At 36.5% G+C, this 20,890-nt stretch overlaps 1 protein-coding gene across 11 annotated transcripts in view; it reads left to right on the top strand.

The window, feature by feature from the left end:
- Positions 1-20,890, top strand: part of Ptprd (protein tyrosine phosphatase receptor type D) — a 514,161-nt gene that overhangs the window by 396,013 nt on the left and 97,258 nt on the right. For 6 of the 11 annotated variants that reach the window (XM_042686894.1, XM_042686896.1, XM_042686895.1 and 3 more), the window contains one exon: positions 7,192-7,289. In XM_042686894.1, the coding sequence (XP_042542828.1) occupies positions 7,192-7,289 (98 nt within the window). Of the gene's footprint in view, positions 1-6,638; positions 6,681-7,191; positions 7,290-20,890 lie in introns of all 11 variants that reach the window. The other 5 variants (XM_042686890.1, XM_042686889.1, XM_042686887.1 and 2 more) reach the window with 1 other exon arrangement.

Below are 20,890 nucleotides of genomic sequence, written 5' to 3'. Positions count from 1 at the left end.
GATCCATTAACCTCATCTCTCCCCGTTGCCAGAATGTAAAACCTGACACTATCTCTTGCCCCTACTCCCCCTTCCCCCCAAAATTACCCCCAATCAAAACATAATGAACTCTTCTGCTTGCACATGTTCCAAAAGGAGATTAAAAATTGATGATCAGATGTCTCCACATAAAGGCCTCATTTTCATTCTCTAGATGACCTTAATGTGTTTTGCCCCAAAGCATACATGGATGGTAGATGATTGATGGGCTGTGAAAAACAAAACCAAACTCATAAAAAGTTAACGTATCAGAAATTGTGGTATCAGCAGCAGAAATATCTGCACAGCAGTCACACGGGCTTTGAAAACTCTGGAGGCATTTCTTCTGATCTACTGGTGCTGTTAATTGGGTCCATGCTAACAAGATCTATTTTCTCTATATTTTCTTCTTCATATTTCATTTATTCCATAGAAAATGCAGGCACACAATGTAGGTGAAGAGTACCTGACCTGTTCTTTGAAATTTTGTACTGGGAAAACCTTGCCTCATTGAGTCAAAATGGTAAATTTGGGAAATAACAGACATGATTTTCTTAAATTCTACATATTGAGAAATCCTATATAACAACTTTAATTCTGCAATTTGGTTCTTAACTGAGAAAGCCACTCTTAGAGAATATGTCACTTCGTGATGATGTCACCCCCCCCCCCCCCAGATTAAGTCAAATTGTCCTTATTGTTTTACCAAGAGGCAATCATATCTCTAAGTCAATGTTTTCTTTATGTCTAACTTATCATTAGTTTTTGAAACCAATTATAAACAGAGGAGAGTATCTGCACTTTGGGCAGGCTATTGTAAATTGTGTAAATTGAGTTAATTATCTCAATATTCTCCATGATTATTAAGTAAAGTCCATCTTTAAAGGCTGTGATCATTGATTTGATAAACAAATTAGTTTCTATTTGGCCTGTGACTACATACTTTTCCTATCATTTATCACAATTACTAGAAAACAATACCATAAAGAGAATCTTATGGAAACATTATAAACATACATGTATTATGAAGGAAAAATCCATCTACGGTATGTCCCCTCATTCTTCGTGACCTCAAAAGAAGTATTTGTTTAACTACCAAACTAAACCAAGTGCCTATCGGTATTAAATACAAAGTTTAAGATGTGTGAAATAATCACGTATTAGTAGAGTATACTTTATCCAAATTTCTTAGAAACAAATGTGCCTTGGATTTGAGAATTCAGGGGATGGGGAATATTTCAACTTGGGTTTATGATATTTGGAGATTGGCCCTGGGTCTAAATAGAAGATTTGTTTAAGTATCCCTTAAGCATATATCCTGAAAGTACTTTTATACAATAATTTAGTGTGCCCACATTTTAACTGCCACCTGTCAGATGAGGTCAGGTATGGAATTTTCTACTAGTAACACCTTGTCAGAACTCAAAATATTTCAGATATTGGACCAGTTAAAATTTTCAGTGTTTGGAATGGGAATGCTCAACTTCGACCTGATAAACATTTTGCTGTGGATCATTTGAAAAAGCACTCAATGATTTGGTAAAAATACAACAGAACACTTTAAAGCTAAAAATAGTGTAGGAGTTTTTTTTTTTTAATCTTCCAAATTTTACTACGATTTCTAACAGTTTGGCTTTATACCTTTAGTTTTCATGGATACTTAATGTTTGTACAAAAATGAACTGGAAGCACAGATGAGGGCATGAGGGCCCTTTATCTGTTTGCAACCCTGGAAACACATGTGCATTCTAAGTGAAGTTGTTGCATTAACACATTTCTAAAGCTGAGGATGGTTTATGATCTCTGTGTTGCTGCAGAGCAAATCCAGTCTTATAAGCTCAGCTTTACATACATGTCACAACTGTTTCCAGAAGTGTTCAATAATTTGAGAGATGGCATGGTACAGTAAGAAGTGCCCTAAGTGAGAATTGACAAAATCTAGGACCATATCCCCCATGTAGCCATACTTTACTGATGATGACCTGGATCAAGCCTTTTAAATCTTCTGATTTTATTTTCCTAATTGGCATTATTAATGGGGGATGAAGCTAGAGGGAGGTGAAAATCCATGAACCCTTAGAAGATGAGGCATACAAGAAGTACCAAACAAAAAGTTCAACATCTCTCCTGTTATGCATTCAACCATATACTCTGTCCCCTCTTTGTCATAATTCCTCAATTTTTAACTCACCGACATCAAAAGGGAAAATTTAGTTCTTTCAAACAGAGGTCACAGTCCACTTGGCCATATGGAGATTGAAAAGGTCTTATCTTTGCTGTCCACATGGTTTCAAGAAAATATTGAATCAGTATTGGAAACTGAGAGATGATTACAGAATAATCTGGAATTGTAGTTATCAATGAAACCTGAGCCTTCTGACTCAACTGGTCCTGCATATCCCCATGGTAAAGCAAATGCTGGAACTGAGTAGCTTTATTTATCAGAAGTCTCCCACACTTCCACCAAACACAAAGGTAGTGATGTTTACATTGGAACTGAACACTAGTTACTAACTACCTCTCTGCTTATTGTTATTTGTGTTTGTTTTTGAGGATATGCAGGTTTGCTTCCTCCACTTGCTTGCTCAGCTGGCATTCTACCACTTGGAGCCATATCACCAGCCCAGTGTTTTGCTTATTATTTGGGAATCTTGCTTACTGTTTGGGCCAGGCTAGGTTCAAACCACTGGTTTCCACATCTCAGCCTCATGATTAGCTAGAATTTCAAGCTGCTTGTTCCTGTTTTGTTACTGGTTCTTTTTTCAAGTTTGTTTTTGCATGAACTGGAGGACTTATTTGGTAGGTGCTCTACCATGTGAGCCATACTTCCATCCCTTTTTATATAATAGAGAAATACTACTTTTTCTTGAGTCTCTACAGAGAGTAAGTGAATAAAAGACACCCCTGGTGTCTGATGCAAGGAAATAAGTATGAGTCCTTTTTCTTACGGAAATGATTAGGGTACAATATATCTGAAGATAAGCCAAAGAAGTCTATCTTTGGTTATAATCCTATCAGCCTTTGCTCCTTTTTGCCACTAGACCCTGCTTTAGAGCATCATCACTACTGTTCTAGAAATGATACAATAGGAAGATAGCCAAACATCATGTTAATATTTTTGTTATTTATTACCAGAACTAAAAAAGTCATTTCACTTTTCTGGATTTCATAGTCCTTGTATAAGACATATAAAATTAACTTAAAATCCCATTCAACTTTTATTTTATGTGACATTATCATTACAACTACGTACCCTGTGGCAGTCATGTCTTTTCCTCGAAGGCAGATTCCCTTGGCTCCACCTTCATTTCTCATCACAATACTGTGTATTGTGGATACCCTAGCTTCAATAGGCACAGGGCTCCATTTCAATGGGTGCCTTAAAAGTGCTTGTGTATCATACATTGGTAGTATTGAATTGATGAGTTCATCACACTGGCAGCTGACTATTCAGTTGTTAGCAATGTTTCAAATACTTTGCCACTAATCATAGGGAAAAAATACTAAGGCTTGCTAACTGATAGTCACAGGTAATATAAGGATGGTACCAGGAGGAAGCTCATCTCATTTTCATAAATCCTGACAGTATGCTTTTGAAGTGACAAAAGTATTAAACTGAGTTTCACACCTCCTAAGGCCCTCATCAGGAATTCCTATTGGACCAAAGATGATTGATAGGAATTTTTTTTTTACAAATATCCACATCTGGCTTCAAGATCTAGAGTCTCAGGATTAACTCGTCTGATGTGTAGCCTGCAAAAAGGAATTTTAAAGCATCTCTGATTCCAATGTGAAAATACTGTTCTCATTAAAAGAACAGAGGAAAAATTTGAGCCAGTGAGGAAGTTGCCAGACAAAAGACTGTAAAGATAGTATAGAGGGATTACTTCAGTACTTTTAGTTTACTTTGTGTCTACTGTTTCATTCAGAATACCATAAATGTGTTTATACTATATAAAATGGTTTCGACATTTGGCAGTGTAGAAGATTCTGGGTTATTTTAAAGTAAATCCTCAGTGATGGTCTTCTGATTTGAAGTAAAATGTTTCTGTTTAGAGTAGTTTTCGCCCAGGTTTATTATTTAGCATATTTTTTTTCCGTCATGAGGCTTGAACTCTGAGCCTAGATGCTGTCCCCTAAGCTCTTCAGCTCAAAGCTAGCTCTCTGCCACTTGAGCCACAGCGCCATGGGCTTTTTCTGTCCATGAAGAATTGAACCCAGGGCCTTATTCATTGGAGGCAAACACTGTACCACTGAGCCACCTTCCCAGCTCTATTTAGCATAATTTTTATATTGATAACCAGTGGTTTCCAACTCTGTGGCATTACATCATAATCTATTGTATATAAGTTAAGCTAGCTAGAGAAAAATGAAATAAAGGAGATAGTTCAAAAGCATGATAGTTTTCTATTTATGCTTTCAAAGAAAAGTTGGGATAACTTTTAGAACCCCTACTATGGGCCATAACTATGACTCTCCTCTACTCAGAAATGCTATCCATAGCAGACAGAAAGGAAAGCCATGAAGGGCAGCACCAAAGCTTACTTAGTCTTCCATTTTTATCTTGTAGACAAAGAAATTGAGGTGTTTGACAGGAAGAGACTTGTTTCTATTAATAGATGGCAGAACCAGAAGTATAACACAAGTGTAGCGCTCTGGGCCTGGATTCCTCCTTTGTCCCATTTGATTCCCATGAGTTCACCACTTTTCTCTGAAACATCTGTTATGCCATTTTTACTCGTCCCACAAATTTAGCACCATGTTCTGCATATTGACATTTTTTTTTCAGTACTGGTGTTTTTAACTCAGTACTGGAAGTCTTCAATGATGATTTTATAATACTATACCTTTACATGTGATATATCTATTTATATTTGCGTGTAGAAAGTTTCAGCCCAGATTTGCCTGGATTTCTCTTTTATTAGCTTCCAAAATAATACTTCCACACCATGTGCCAGTGCATGCCCAAAGTAAATACCTTGATCGCATTTCGTTGTTTATTATGGTCTTCTACTGCTGTTATACTAATGCTTTTCCCATCTCCAACTGGCTTTACTTTTTGCAGCTTTGAGCAGTAATTCAGTCCCCTACGCCTCCCTGATTGGCTCTGTGTCCTCCCTCTCTAGCCAAACCACCACTCAGTCCATATATGATAATAACTCTCTCCCACGATTCGCTCGACAAGGTCCAAACATCTTTGTCTCTGTTATTTTTTCTGTTAAAGCACTGTAATGTTGTCCACATCAGTCCATTTCCATTTTCAGATAAGCCTCCAGTCTCTTGTGCCTTAGTATTTCCTTTCTTTTCACTGGGGAGTGCCTCATCTGGAGAAGATCACTTCAATTATCAGATCACTGTCACACCCACCCACTTTCTCCACAGAATGGAAATGAGTTCAATGCTACTATCTATACACAAAAGTTTCAGAAAGGGCTCCAAATTTTTCAGCCCAAATGCATAATTTTATCACCAATAAAGAGTTTCTATTTCTAACCAACTCATTTTTTATTGGATCTCCACTAAGATTTTAGCTGACTGGCAGCAGACTTGCATAGCCATAAATGCTTAGCTTGCCGTAATTCACAGCACTATGCTAAATGGTAGTCTTGAAAAAGTGAAGTGGCTTTTTATTTAATTTACCAGAACCATTGGTAATTTGGCACTTGAGATAAGGGGGCTTACTGGGTGACTTAAAGTAGTGGCACCATTTCTAAGATGGTCATAACGTAATCACATGTCATATTGACTTAAACCTTATCATTCCCCAAGCCAAAACCCTCCAAAGCATCACAGTGACAGTAGAATGTCGATGTGGCTTCCAGTTTGAGTTCCTCCCTCAGGAGGCTTCCCTGGGGGCATGCTAGTTCAGGTTTCTCTAGCCAGCTGGAATGTGTGTCTCCAAGATCTAAGTCAGCAGATACTCTTCTTGACACTCGTGCAAAATTAATCAGAATGAAACAAAATGCAAAGCATATGAACATCAGGAAGACGTAAGATTCGCCAAAATTAACAGCAGAGTATCTTCAACAAAATCCCTGAAATTGATATGTGTTCAGCTGGCAGACTGAACTAAGATGTGTCAGCCCCTGTCTCTGCTTTCTTTCTTTTACTATCTTTTCTTTTTCTCTTCTGGTCCTTCTACCATGTGTTCACTTTTCTGAACTCATTTTTCATTAGTGGACAAAGATGTTTACAACTGAAGTAGATTGTAGGCTTTCTGGGGCTTCAATAATGAGACTTGTGACAAAATACCATCAACATGTTAGTGTGGCCATTTACGGATGTCCAGGAGAAGGCTCTAACCCCATCCTCTACAATCTGCTACTAGTGGAAACATTTTTGAGGTTCAGTTTGGTGTCTGGTTTGCAGTCTGTGATTATCATCAGTGTTCTGTGGTGCATGTCATCCTTTGTGTCTATGTTTGCATGTGAATGTCAGTCACTTACAGGTTTGTGAAATATTAAAGCAATCTTAATGTAGTCACAATGTATGGTGAATCCTGCAAAAACTTGAAGCCTTTTTTGTTATTTTTCAAAAGTATACTGGGCTATCCATTTCATTTTTTTAAAGAGACAATTTTGTTTTATTTTATTTTATTTACACCATCATTTCCTTTGCAGGTTCAGATGATTCCGGTTACCCTGGTAACCTTCATTCTTCAAGTTAGTTTTCCTTGATTATGCATAAGTCACTTTATGTTTCCTATCAAGCTGCTCCTCTTCCTCTTCTAGGCCTCTGTCTGTGTCTATTTTCTTAGTTCACTTTTACACCATTTAATTCCACACAATTTCCATTTCACACAGTGCAGGAAAAGGAGTTTGAAATGACATAACAGTCATTACTCAAAGCAGAAGTTGACATCATGACTGACTGTCGGTTTTCTCTGCTAGCTAACCTCATTGATTCATAGCACAATAACACTTTCTTTTATGCTAGGAGTACTAGTTTGGGGATTATTCTTGGTGACTTTTGTATTTAGCTACAAACTCCATTCTTCCAGAGCATGTCCTGCTTTGAGTAGCCAAACTATCTGCCTGCTTCTTCATCTAAAACATCTTTACTACTCACATGTTTTCAGGCCATTTCTAACTACAGCATTTTCTGTATTTTGGAAAGTTAACGTAATTTTCAAGTGTTTTCAAATGTATTTCTTCTTTCCTTCTTTTTTAATAGGTATGGCTAGTCATCCTCCAATACCTATCTTGGAACTTGCAGATCACATTGAAAGGTTGAAAGCAAATGACAACTTGAAGTTTTCCCAAGAATATGAGGTATGCAACAGGGTTTATGCTAAACAGTACTTTCAAATGTTGCCTTCCTCTGCTTCGTGACCACGTTCTTGGAAAGTAACAACACCCATGTATTTTCATTTTAATATAATGCAGAACCTTATCAGAAAAATGATAAATAAAATCTGAGAAGGTGGCTTAGTGGTAGAGTGCTTACCTAGCATTCATGAAGCCCTGGGTTCAATTCCTCAGTACCACATAAACAGAAAAAGCTGGCAGTAGTGCTGTGGCTCAAGTAATAGAGCGCTAGCCTTGAGAAAAAGAAGCTCAGGGACAGTGCACAGGCCCTGAGTTCAAGTCCCAGGACTGGCAAAAAAAATGATAAATGAAAAGTTTGGTTTTCTTATACCATTGATATAGCAGTTACATTCTAAAAATATTTTATATTTGTTAGGGAGATTAATTTATTTTTTGGGGTTTTAGGTTTATCTTATATATCAAATTGATAAGCTGCCCAGTATATAAATAGCTGCCAAATAATTGATTCATGGTATGAATCCTCAATGAAAGAAAATTTCTCAATTTTCTGTTTTCTATAGCCCCAAAACTCTATTTATTATTGAGCACAAATACATGGTTTTACCACTCATTCTAAAAGAGTACCAATGCATATACTAAGGTATTGAGCACAAATACAAGGTTTTACCACTCATTCTAAAAGAGTACTAATGCATATTTTAAGGTACTGAGCTCAAATACATGGTTTTACCACTCATTCTAAAAAAACCAATGCATATATTAAGTTATTAATGCAATACCAGAAATTTACCTATTTCTGAAACAATGGTAAACTGGAAATCATAAAATACCAGAATCCTTAACAATGCCATGTGAATCCTTCATGAAGATAAAAACTTCTGTGTATGTGTGTGTGTGTGTTGTGTGTATGAAGCAAACAGCTGAGAAACTGTATAAATCTGGAATTCCACAGTGAAAGAAAGCAATAGTAAAAGCAATTAATTGATTATTGGTAACCAATTTGTCACAATTCATGTAAGTCAATATTCTTTTAGTATAAGATTTCAACATTTCACTAAAAATGTTTCCAAACCATAGAATGTTGCGGGGTGCTTGAGCTTCTCATAATCTATTATAAATTATTTTTCCAGATTTATTTGATCAGAATCTTAAAATGCCACTCTCCCTCTTATCATTTTTGATCTATGTTATATCAACATTAAATGGGGAATGTGCACAGAGGATCTTTTAATCCCTAGGGAAATATTTCTGTCTAATTGCAAGAGGAACCTGTAATAGGCCAACTTGGATCAAAGAGTAGCAAATATATGTAGAAGTGCTAATAAGAGGCTATGAACAGCACGGCTTAGAGGAGTCTTCTGAACAGCTGCATGAAGTCCTAACTTCCTCATGTCTCTAAATTTTATTACTAATCACTTTGCCTTGATATGCTAAATGTATGACTGTACCCATTCATTTCCATTCTAATACCTTTCACTTTGCATATTTCATCATCTTTATCCACTAGCCAATGAACAAATATTGCTTTTGTTTCTTTTCTCTTTTTTCATATTAAAATATTTTTTTCTTCATTATGCTTCAAGCACTCAGGAAAATGCTTGAAAAATTTTCAACTCTGAGAAATTCAGATTGGATTGTGGGCTGTCTTCTTTGCTTACATGTTCTGCTTCTTATTTTCCCCTGAACTTTCTTCAGATCATACTGGCTCTTTGTAAATTATACAGTAGACTTTAAAGTCATTTCTGTAGCATCTAGTTTGGGGCTTGAGGATGAAAATTGAGTTTTAGCAGAGAAAACAAGGCAAATGATGAATACCACCTGGGGCAGCACAGAAAACTCCTAGTGAAGTATCAATTTTCACTAACCAGAAATCTTCCACTACTTCAGTCTTCATGGTGTCATTATTCTGATTCTTATTATTTGGCTGTATGATAGTTTCTTCATGCCTCTCCTCTAATGCTTTATTTGTGATTGTGAGTGATGCAATGAGTCATAAAAACATAAAAATGGGATAGAGGCGATGGATAGTCAGCTGGTAATTCACTCTCTACCGGTGTAACCTTAAACCCTTGACGATAAGATTTGCAACAGTCACACAATCCCAGTTGGATCCACTGGGGAAAAAAATGATTAGTCTCTTTTTAATATGGACTTAAGAAATGCTACATGTAAAGCTACTCTAATGATCCTAATTTAGCCATTAGATCAGGAGAGTTCTTTTGGAATAGTTATTATGAACTGCATGCTGGCAATTCTCCCATTAACAACTCCCCTAGTAGCCTTAGCCATGGACATGATAGCCCACACTGAGTCTTCGTCGTTTATCATGACGATGATGATCTGTGATTAAAGCTCCCTGGGTGTGAGTTGACTCTACTGGGCCTTAACAGCCATGAAGGAGATATTTAAGTGTTGTACTCATCTGTGATAATAGGATTAAGGCCTCTACACAGTATTTCAGAGCAACACTTAGGGGAAATTTTTCTTAGGAATTTTTATATACATTTGAATAGACTGTAACTAGATGCCAGTGAAGAAAATGGAAGAAAGAAAACCCACATTACTTTGAAACACCTAATTATGTTGGAATAATCACTACAAATTAGTGTTTACAGAGACCTCTTCAGATGCATGAAGCTTAATTTGTCATTCTGCTTCTAAGACTAAAAGAGAGCTGAAAGGCATGAAAGCTGTTTGCACAGCCCCTGAGGTCAGAATATGAGGAAGCAGGTTAAATTGTAGCACAGCATGAGAAGATCATATGGGAGACCTCTTTTACTCAGGCAATGGTAATTGGACTTCATCACTGGACTTGACAACAGCTAGAAGACAGAGCCTGAGAAATTAGTTGTGACACCATCTCTGAAGGTCTTTACAAATACTTTTAAGTTTTAATTTTCTGATAAGAATCTGAAAAGTCTTCAAGCATTTTAACTAGTCACAATTTGAGCATGGTTATTAGTCAGGCAGAGAAAAAAGTCAGCCTACCCTCACCCCCAGCCCCCTTGAAATGAGTTGAGTATAACTATCTGAGCAAATGTGTTCAGCTGGTAAGACTTGGATACTGAATCACAAAGATGTACATGTTTTACGAAACAAAAATCTTAGGCATCATTTGGAAACATTTAAAATTTAGATTCCTGGAGGTGGGTGCATTAGTGCACACCTATAATTTTAGCATTTTCTTCAGCTTGCCCAGGCTAGATAGTCAGTTGGAGAGCAGCCGAGGCTCTGTAGGAATGAAAACTAATTTTCTTTCAATAAGATTCTCAACCAAAGAAATGATGGTGCCATCGGCTAACCATGTGTCCAGGAACCTCCACTTAAAAGGAGCAAGCACAAAGTATTCAGAAAATCTGAAGACTTACATTTGAAGAGTGTCTTTGGCTCTTCACCCAGTTTTCCTTTCACTGTTTCCTACCATGACAACGACTACTATACTTGAGATTCAATCAGCAGACATCATCACAGTCATATTGGCAATATGCATATGCAAATCCTGTTTAGATTAGATGGATTGTAAGTAACTACAGCCATGGAATTTGCGTAACGGAAAACAGAACAGTTGGTTTTTCATAAAGCCAAGGGCTTCCAATATAGGCATGCTTTGGAGACTGTCACCCAGAACAGAAGGCTGTGGTGTTTTCCTGGCATCTTCCCTGGAATTCTCATCTTTGTGATTCTCAGGTCTGTTTTTGCTCTTGTGTTGTTGTTCCCAACATTCAGGCTAGCTTCTTCTCACTCTACACAGTCAGAAAATATGGTCTTTGGTTGAATTTTAAATGATATATAGGCCTTCTGAAGAATGAGATTAAATTGTTCTTGCCAATCCAATTCTAAGTACCAGAGAACAAACACTGACGTCGTATTCAGTTCATTGTGTGGAACACACAGTAGGACATAGCTTCCCACAGATTATTTGTGTGGTTGTAGGTTCTTCCTTGGATTGAAAAAAAGGATGTGAAAAAGGAAGAGAGCTCTTATCTGAGTAGATGAGCTATACAACAATTATCCACCGTAGTTGCATAAAACGGAGTGCTATGTTAAGTGCTAAAAAGAAGAAAGGAGATACAAGAAGTTCTATGGTGTTTAATTGACCAAGGCAAATATATGATACCAAAAACAATAATGCATTTGCCAAGGAACTAATTAAGAGCTAAAACACAATGTTACTGGGATTTAATAAAAGTCAGAATGAGGTGGGAAAAAGAAAGGTATTGAAAGGAAGTTGGTACTTTTAGTGGAATTAGGAAGAAGAGAAGTAAAAAGACAAGCCTCAAAGGTATATAACAAAAAGATCTGTTACTTTCATATTCAGATATGAATGTGGACCTAGACAAGTAGTATCCTATCTAGGAACAGAACTAGTATGCAGAACTTTAGACATTATCTCGAATTTACTGAATTGTAATCTGCATTTTAACATGATACCCTGAAGATGGTTTTGCACAAGTATACGTAGAGGGGTATTACCTAAGTGTTATGTTGGAGCAATTGTCTATCCTGGAGATGAGTGAATGAGATGAAATTGGACTTACAAAGAAGACCAAGACTTGAAATGTGCTTACACTGGCAGGCTCAGCAGTGTGGAAGGTGAGATTGAAGTATTGTGGTGGAAAGGGCATGAGATTTAACCAGACAGCTTTACAACTTGACTTGATCACTTTGTATGCCAATGGCCTTGGGCTGTATATACTCTGTGAGTTTCTTATCTATTGAATATATTGCTCTGAGAAACAAGGAATATGCATTCATATGTGTATAAATGTACATGCATATTCTAAGGAGCTATGGTAGCTATGAGACTGACTCCAGATGTAGGGAGCTGGTATATAATCTTTGGTAATGAGATGATTGTACTCACTTATTTTGTTAAAGGAGTAAGAATTTATTACAAAGTAAAAGCAATACTAAAGTCTTACCATATCTATCCTCAAGAAATTTGCTCTCATCAAACAGACATACCACTGACAAATTATTATAAAATATAATCAACCTGGTGATAAATATTTTTTCAAGGTATGATAATACTGAATAGACTTTCAAAGTGTTTTCTTAATAAACCAATTCATAATCTGAATATATATATGAAAATATAGAGAACTTTGGAAAAAGTAGAGCAATTAGGATAGTTTAGGGACCCATATTCAAATTACCCAAACAAATTTGCCAGAATGCAGTTTTTCTGATTTGTGCTAGTTGGCACAACTACCATTGATAAAATGAAGAGTGAATGATATCTAGGCCACCTTCTCTCTTACCAATATGGATACATCCCAGTTATTTTTATATAAATAGATTGAATACACTGTTGACTAGCTGAATTTTCTGTTGGCCAAAGCCCCAACACTTAGGCATCCTGTGGTCACTGTCAAGAAATGGCAAATAGTGAGAGATGGGAAACCAGCTCTATTAGTTTCTTAAGATGCAGATTTCCATTTGTTGTAGCTTTCCATATTTTATTGCCTGGCTTAGTAAGCTTTTTAGACATCCTATCAAGAATAAAGTTTCTTTCAAGGCCCTAACAAGTCACTTATAATTTTCTCTTTAAGGGAATATCTACCATTTCATGGTAGACACACAGACATGGACAGTTACCAAACATCAAGATTAAACTGTATTAGTGCTTTCTTTGTAGTGTCATCATAAAGCTATTTTTTTTTTTGCTGTGACTAGGGAAAGGCAAGAAACTCTAGTTTATACAAATCCTACCTGTAAAACATCTTTGGTCTATTTTATTCAAATCACCAAGCCCAGACCTAGTTTCTTTGCTGCCACCTGTGGAAGTGGACCGTCTGCAATCTCAGTGTGTATTGTCTTCCACCATTTATCATTCATGTGCTAAGAATTTCCTGCCTTACCCAAAGTTCTCACATCTCCTGTCTGCCAATGGTACAGCTCTTATAGGATACAATCCATATATCAAGGCCCTTTTATTCTGATTTTACTACAGCATGCATACTGTAGCCTTTGTGAAATAAAATAATCATTGTAGTAAGAGAAGTAAAAGAAAAAGATTCACTGTTTTCTTGACAAGTAAGTATACTGAGACAATACTGAGGCATGTAGACATGAAACATTACTTAGATCCTATTTAGGACACTGTAGACTTCAGAGATCATATGTTTTAACCAAACTCTAATCTCAGATGTAAAACACCTGACTAGCTCAACATCACCTATCTGTGATACGGTAGATACAAGTCAAAACTTATGTCTTATTTTTCTTCATTGCACCTTAACTTATCCCCTCTAGAGGATTAAATCTTTTTTTTTTTTTTTTTTTTGGGTCCGGTCGTGGGGCCTGAACTCTGGGCCTGGGCGCTGTCCCTCAGCTCTTCAGCTCAAGGCTAGCTCTCTACCACTTGAGCCACAGCACCATATCTGGCTTTTTTCTTTTTGCTTATGTGGTGCTGAGGAATTGAACCCAGGGCCTCAGGCATGCAAGGCAAGCGCTCTACCACTGAGCCACCTTCCCAGCCCCTAAATCTTTTGTTGTTTGTTTCTTATTATTGTCTGAGTACAAAGCCCAGTCTCCAATTGGATCAAAATTCTTCCAGCGAAAATATCAATGAAAATATCATTGTTTCCACTTTACATTGTATAGCCTACCTTGGGAATTGTCAATGGGCGATGATTTTCTTATTCTTTCTCTCTCTATGGACAGTTTCTCTATTTTCAGTGGTAAACACTGGAAGAGACAAAAATTGTCTGTCATTGAAGCAGTGAGCACAAAAGAAAATGTTTCCATTTCCCTAAGAAAAGGCTTTTGGTTATTGGTTCATGTATGCCTGAGTAGATTTACAGTCACAAAGCCATCATTAGTAAAAATTTTGTAAACCTCTGAGCTTTCATAATGCAAAACCACTTGCCATATCTGCTTTCAATTAGTTTATAATTTATGTGTAAACTCATGAGGGTGGACATGCATTACAGCATTATACAGACACTAATAAGAAATCAAACAAAACACATGCATACCACACAGGCATTTTTGTTTGTTTGTGGTTATTTTTCTCCTACATGTAAATGTGCTGAATATGTCTAAAATGCAGCTCCCCAATTTTCCTGAAGAAACAAATCAGCTGATGACAGAGATTTAGTTTCCTCTTATTGAAAAGTGGAATAGACTAGAGAGAAAATCCTCTATTTTTAAGTATTTTTGACACATAATCCTGAGAGACTTTGGGGTTTGAGTTGTTGTTATTATTTTAAACAAATAATGGTGTCTTATGTAATGGGATAGGAGAACAATCAGTGATTTGATTAAATAAAAAGCAGTCATAACTTTTTTTATACCTGGCCTGGATAAGCCACGTTGAGAGAGATGAGTGGATTAAGTTTACTATTCTAAGCCAGAATTTCCCAATACTGTAGTGGGAATGGGTAATTATCCTCTTCCATAAGAACATTGAAGTTTTGCTACTTCTCACATTAGATCTTGACCTCTTTGTCCTCACATGGTACCTTCTCCTCACTGAGCCATTAATAAAAATATTGTAGCAAAGTGGTGCAGTACACAGACCCTGGAGTCAGATTAGCTTCATTGAGATGGTGGGTAGGTAAATCATAGATATTCAGAAGGCTGACATCTGAAGATCATGGTTCAAAGTCAGCCAATTGGAAAAGTCTACAACATCCTTATCTCCCATTAACAGCAGGGGGGCGGGGTAGTGGTAAGTTGGAACTGGAGGTGTAGCTCAAGTGCGAGAAAGAGTGCAACTCAAGCGTACAATCTGTGAAGGAAATGGGCCAAGTGAGAATGTAAGGCCCTGAGTTCAAACCTCAGTACTGGCACCACAAATAAATAAATAAATAAGCAAGTAATCAAAAGTCTGTGTTTTAGTTTCTTCATCTCCCTAAGTGATCATTGTGCTCAGTTTATAAAGTCATTATAAATAAACATATATATGTATATATATATATATATATATATATACATACATACATATAAAATACTTATTGGAGTCCCTGACAGAGCACCTAGAAGTCTTAGTAGCTAGTTCGTAGTCTTATCAAAGCTAGATAATATCATTCCTACAATGTCCATTGTTTTGTCCCCTCTAGAAAGAAAGGACATCACTGAAATGATTGCTATATATTATCATTTTTGCGACACATATCAGGTTCAGAGGAGGTGGGGCAAGTAAGACATATTAAGACATATTTATGCAACCCTGCCCTCTTCTTGTCCCAGGTCATGCCCCTAGAGCTTTGCTGAGGCCAGTTAAAAATAATAAAAACAAGGACAGAAAAAATATATCTTGCTTAGCTCTTTTGCTTTTTGTATCTGGTGTTACGGATTCCCTGTATTTTGTTAACCACATGGTAACAAGCTCACCATTGGTCACATGGCAGATGATTAACCAAAGCATTTGTCTGGATCAATTTCTAATTAACTTTATACTTCACAGAAACTCTTTGTTGTGTTCAAAGTTGTGAGTACCAACAACAGAAGCAAACAGAATAGAGCCTTTCTGTAAAATAAGAAGTACTTTTCCCAAGACTTTCATCTCCCCTCATCTCTCTACAGTGAAGCCTTATTTTCAAGGCCCTTTTCTATTGGAAAATAGGCTGTTATTAACTTTAGGCAGTAACAGAAGTGAATACATTTTAATGCACACTTCTCAGGCTTAACTGAAAAGTGCCCACTGATCAAAACACCCAGTGTGGCTTCTATACATAGTAGAGATGGACCTGTGTGTTGGCAACCTGAGATTGTCTTTTTGTTCCGTTGTTAAGGACCAACCTCACTTTGTAAGATAGAAAGGTACAGAGAGTACCTTCCCAGCTGGCAGCCGTTCTGCATCTTGTAAACAAATCTAGCAAGACAAAGACACAGCAACCACCTTAGGAAAAACACTGCATTCAGAATCCAAGTGTACATTTCTGGGTTTATAGTCTTATTAGTCTTACTGAACCTCAGTAGTTATTAGAACTCAAAAAGTGCAGTCAGTGTCTCAAGTTTCTAAGCTTATTTATATTTGGACTTTTAAATCTTCATTTTTCTACCTCCTTGAAAAAAAAATTCAGATATTCCCCCTATGAGCATTAAATTTCATATCTTTCATGTTTAAGCCTTTTAACTTTTTCTTGTAGAAGTCCTGCTTATCTTAAAAAATGTCATAAAACTTTAGTTTTTTTGTTCCCTAGTCTTTGTTCTCCTACAAATCCATTGTGACTAATTTTTTGACCACCACTGGACATTGTGCACATTATTTTTTCATTTACTACCAGGTGGTGCTCAGGACTCGCTGGAAAGCATGTTTTCAACTTCAAAAGACAACTACAGTAAGACCTAAAACAGCTAATGTTTCTTGAATTTGATTTTTTATTTAGTTGATTTTATTTACTATTTTCTGTTAGTTTCTTTTCCTTTCTTTCTTTCTTTTTTTTACCTTTTAGAGCATCACACAATTACATTTTATTTTCTGGCATGAAAACAGATACCTTAAGTGGAATTGCTTTTATTTAAAAAGGTAATCAAATTAGGTAATATCCAAATGTAACAATTACACATGACAATTCCAAAAGTGTAATTTATTAGATAGGACATGGCCTAAGAACTTAGGAACCGCCAGTCTGAAAATTTGACCAAATTTAGCTGTGTACAGCGTATGCAAACAAAACCTATCAAACTCCCAAGCCAAGTTTGATTTTGATTTTAAAACTGGAATTTTAGAGCCAGTGAGGTATGTATTGGGAGACATACAAGACCTTCGTCAGAGAAAATAGGTTTCATATTTAGACATAGCCAGTTAACATATATGCTGCTTAACACTGAACCTGAACTACTTACCTCCCTTTGCCTTGGTTCTGTCTCATGCATGATGAGGTTATTAGCATCTACTCATGGAGGTTAGAATATAGAAGAATATATCCGAGACACTTGGCCCTTTGCCCTCTGTTCTCAAATAGCACTTGTGATTATGTGACTTCAGTAGTTACATAATACAGTGATTTTTCTTTCCCACAAGGTATCTTCCATAATATTCTTTTCTAATTCTTCCAAGGTGGAGTCCTATAGCAACCATTAGGAAAAGAAAAGAAATGATGAGGTTGAAGAGGGATTATGATGTCTCCAGAATTCTTTTCATATTCTGTATATTATGTCCTTTCTAGATTAAAAAATCCAGAAAAATTAGATCTAGAAATGGATTCCTTTTGGCTGATTAGTATTAACTACCTTGTTATCTTGGTTTCTTTTATTTATGCAACCATAATTTCCATGCCTTTGTATATGAGACCAATATTTATACACCTCTGTCTATTTGACAAATACTTGAGAACAAAAATTGATTAAGAAATTAGCACTACCCCACATGAGCCCATACTTTCTTGGGAAAACAGAACTGGTAATGATGGCCCTGTGTCATAGCCCATGCCTATAATACCAGCTACTTGGGAAGTGTCAGTAAGAGGATCATAGTTCAAGGCCATTCAGAGCAGAAGTGGATACCCTATCTAACTTACACAAACTAAATGTGAAATGACAGCAGGGTGGCTCAAGTTTTTGCATACTTATCAAGCATAAGACTTTGAGTTCATTCTCCAGTACCGTGGGGAAGAGATCAAAGAAAATGAAAGAAAACACTTGTAATTATAATAGTGTAAGCGAATTTTGGGATTAAGGCAATAATATCAAGGAGACCTTGGCTTCAGAGCATGTTTCTAGAAGAATAACCGAAATTTCTGAGAAATACAAGGCTCCATTCCCAAGGGGATGTTTGTGCAAATGTATAGAAGACAATGGGTATATTTCTCAGTAGACTCTAACCCAATTACTGTCTCTAAGTACAGGGTTACAGTTATGTTCCTAAGAGATAAGGTGGGAAAAAGTCAAAGGTCATAACAACATACTTAAGATTCATGGGAAAGAAATCATTACCTGCTTCTATTCCTAAATCGATTAATAACAAAAGGATGAAATGAATGTATTTCAGCTTGTACTTCTTTTAAGAACATCTTTTAGACAGTTGACAATGCTTTACCTAGAGATTGAAGTAAGAATGCAGCAAGCCTGTTAGTTTCCCAAATTATTTGCTTTTAAATTTAAAAAGTAATAGCAGCAGTGTTATTTGTCATCATATCTCTGGTACAACTAAACAGTTTTGATGGTTTTAGGAAAGTGATAGTTGGACACACTACCGAGTCTGGGACTATGGAGAGGATAAAAGACAAGAAATAAGCATTAAAACATTATATGAATGTGCAAATTTCAATGTGCTTTGGGAAACATTAGTCTTAATCACCATGTATCAGCAATGATGTATTTGACTTTTAAAAGTTCATATATGAAGTATAATCAGAAAATAAGTATTTCTCAGTTGTAGAGTAAGGTTCCTTAATAGCAGGCCTTTAGTGGTACTCTAGACTTAGCTAGAGATTCATGGAGGTCTTTGGCTTAAGGCTTTCCTTTCCTTCTTTCTGTCCTTTCGTTCTCATCTTTCCTATCTCTTCCCTTTTGTCTCCATTTTGCTGAAGAATATATTTTTCATATTTTCTTTGATATCAAGCTATACCACATTATAATATCAAGAGGATGATATCCAGATGTTTTATAAAGCTTCACAGTATAAACACTGCTTTACAGAGCATCTGTACATTACTTGCCATGTGTCAAGCACTCTTTGAAACATACCTCATATATTAATGTATTCCTTTCTGTCACTGAAGCTCTATTGAGCTCTCTTTGCGACAGGAGTTGGCACTGAATCACAGGGAAATAACGTGCCCAAAGTTACACATCAAGTATATGGCAGAGCTGGGAAATGAACCCACATGAACTATTGTGTGCCTCTTATAAGTCAATTTCTTCAACTACAGTTTTGCACTTTAGGTAAATGTTTTGCTACTAACTTTTCTTAAGATGGTCAAATGATAGATAAGATCTCGAATTTGGACAGTGTCCTAAATTTCTGGTTACTATAAATTTATTATCTATCTATCTATCTATCTATCTATCTATCTACCTACCTACCTACCTACCTACCTTAGTGTCAGAGACAGTCTTTGAACAGCAAAAAGGACTGCCTTTATAGAGATACCCAGCATCCCTCTTCTTGTTCCCAATCATTTATTTCAAATTCACCAGTTTGAAAGTGGTAAAAGGGTTAAAACATATACCTAGGACATAGTATTCCATTCCAACCATGTCCAACACTAAAATACATTTGATTAGTTGGTCTAGAAATTGACAACTCATCAAGTTGATGATTTTTTTACTACATGAGAATTGGTGAATGCCATTGACTTCTGAATTTCACCATCCACTAAGAAACTGGAAAGGAGGCAGGAGAAAATGTTTACAGGTCTCGGGAGGTCTAAAGCCGTAGCCTTCACTCTCAGCGAGGAGGTTAGTCTTTACTTATTTCTTGTCTTGACATTTTAAACTGTATACTGTTTAGTCTTTTCTAATCTGGGAGATAAAGAGACAGTGAGACATAGGCTCTGGTGCACCCTTCTTCATAGATCCCAGCATCCCAAATCCCAATATCTCTCTTAGACAAAACTTAGGATCAAGGAAAAAAAATCATTCCTAAGGCAAATGAAGCTATATAAATCTATTACATGATATCAGGTAACACTTCTCAGGTTTTAAAAATATCCTCTTGTCCATGCTAAATCCTTTTCCATGTTTCTGAAATATAATTCCTTAGAAGTCTGTTAAATTGCTGAGCTCTGGTGGTTCACACCTGTAATCCTAGCCTCTCAAGAGGCTGAGATTTGAGGATTCCAGTTCAAAGCCAGCCTGTGAGACTCTCATTTCTAATAAATTACTCAGAAAAAGCTGGAAGTAGTGCTGTGCCCCAAGTGGTAGAAAGCTAGCCTTGAACACAGAGAGACTCAAGGACAGAGCCCCAAATTCAATCCCCAGAACCAGAAAAAAGAGAAAAGAAAAAAGAAATCTGCTAAATTATTTGAAAAGATAGAAGATATGATTTTCAGTTTAAAGAAGTTTGCCATATTTGAAGATGACAGAACCATACAAATTCACTGCCTGTGTACCCTGCTTTTCATTAACTTAAGGGTTGATTGCTGCTGTTATTTTGTTTATTTTAGCTCCAACTTTTATTAGGAGAATGTGAACATACAATTGAACCAGATTGTGAAGAAACTAGAGTACTCTCACTATAAACTATGTTTACATGATTATAAAATGTAACTTAAGGCAGAAGTCATAAATGTCAGATTCTGGTGCTAAATTTCCTCTCTTTTTTTGCTTCTCATTGTGGCAAGGCCTTTCCCCCAGCCTGAAGGCTTAGATCCTTTAACCTCTATTGATAACTCTAATCCAAGAGTGAGGAAAGGGCTGCAGTGACTGAAAAACTGTAATTAGTATAGTTAATGAACAGTGAAATGCTGCCTCCCTTTGTATCAAGAGCCGTTCGTACATTGCATTAAGGAAGGTAAGAAAATGCAATCGCCACCCCACCCTAGTAATTAATTGACCTTCTTTTCATCAATTGAGACATGAGGAGAATGGAAATTTTCTGACTAAGTATTGGTGAAGGAATGTTACTGTGCAAGTCTGCATTGATTTCCTTTTTTTAAAAATTCTTTTTCATTCTATAGATACTAACCATCACAGCTCACCAATTCTCC

Source organism: Dipodomys spectabilis, unplaced genomic scaffold, assembly GCF_019054845.1.
Source record: "Dipodomys spectabilis isolate Male_0828 unplaced genomic scaffold, ASM1905484v1 ptg000098l, whole genome shotgun sequence".
NCBI lineage: Eukaryota > Metazoa > Chordata > Mammalia > Rodentia > Heteromyidae > Dipodomys > Dipodomys spectabilis.
This window is presented reverse-complemented; position numbering and strand designations above follow the sequence as displayed.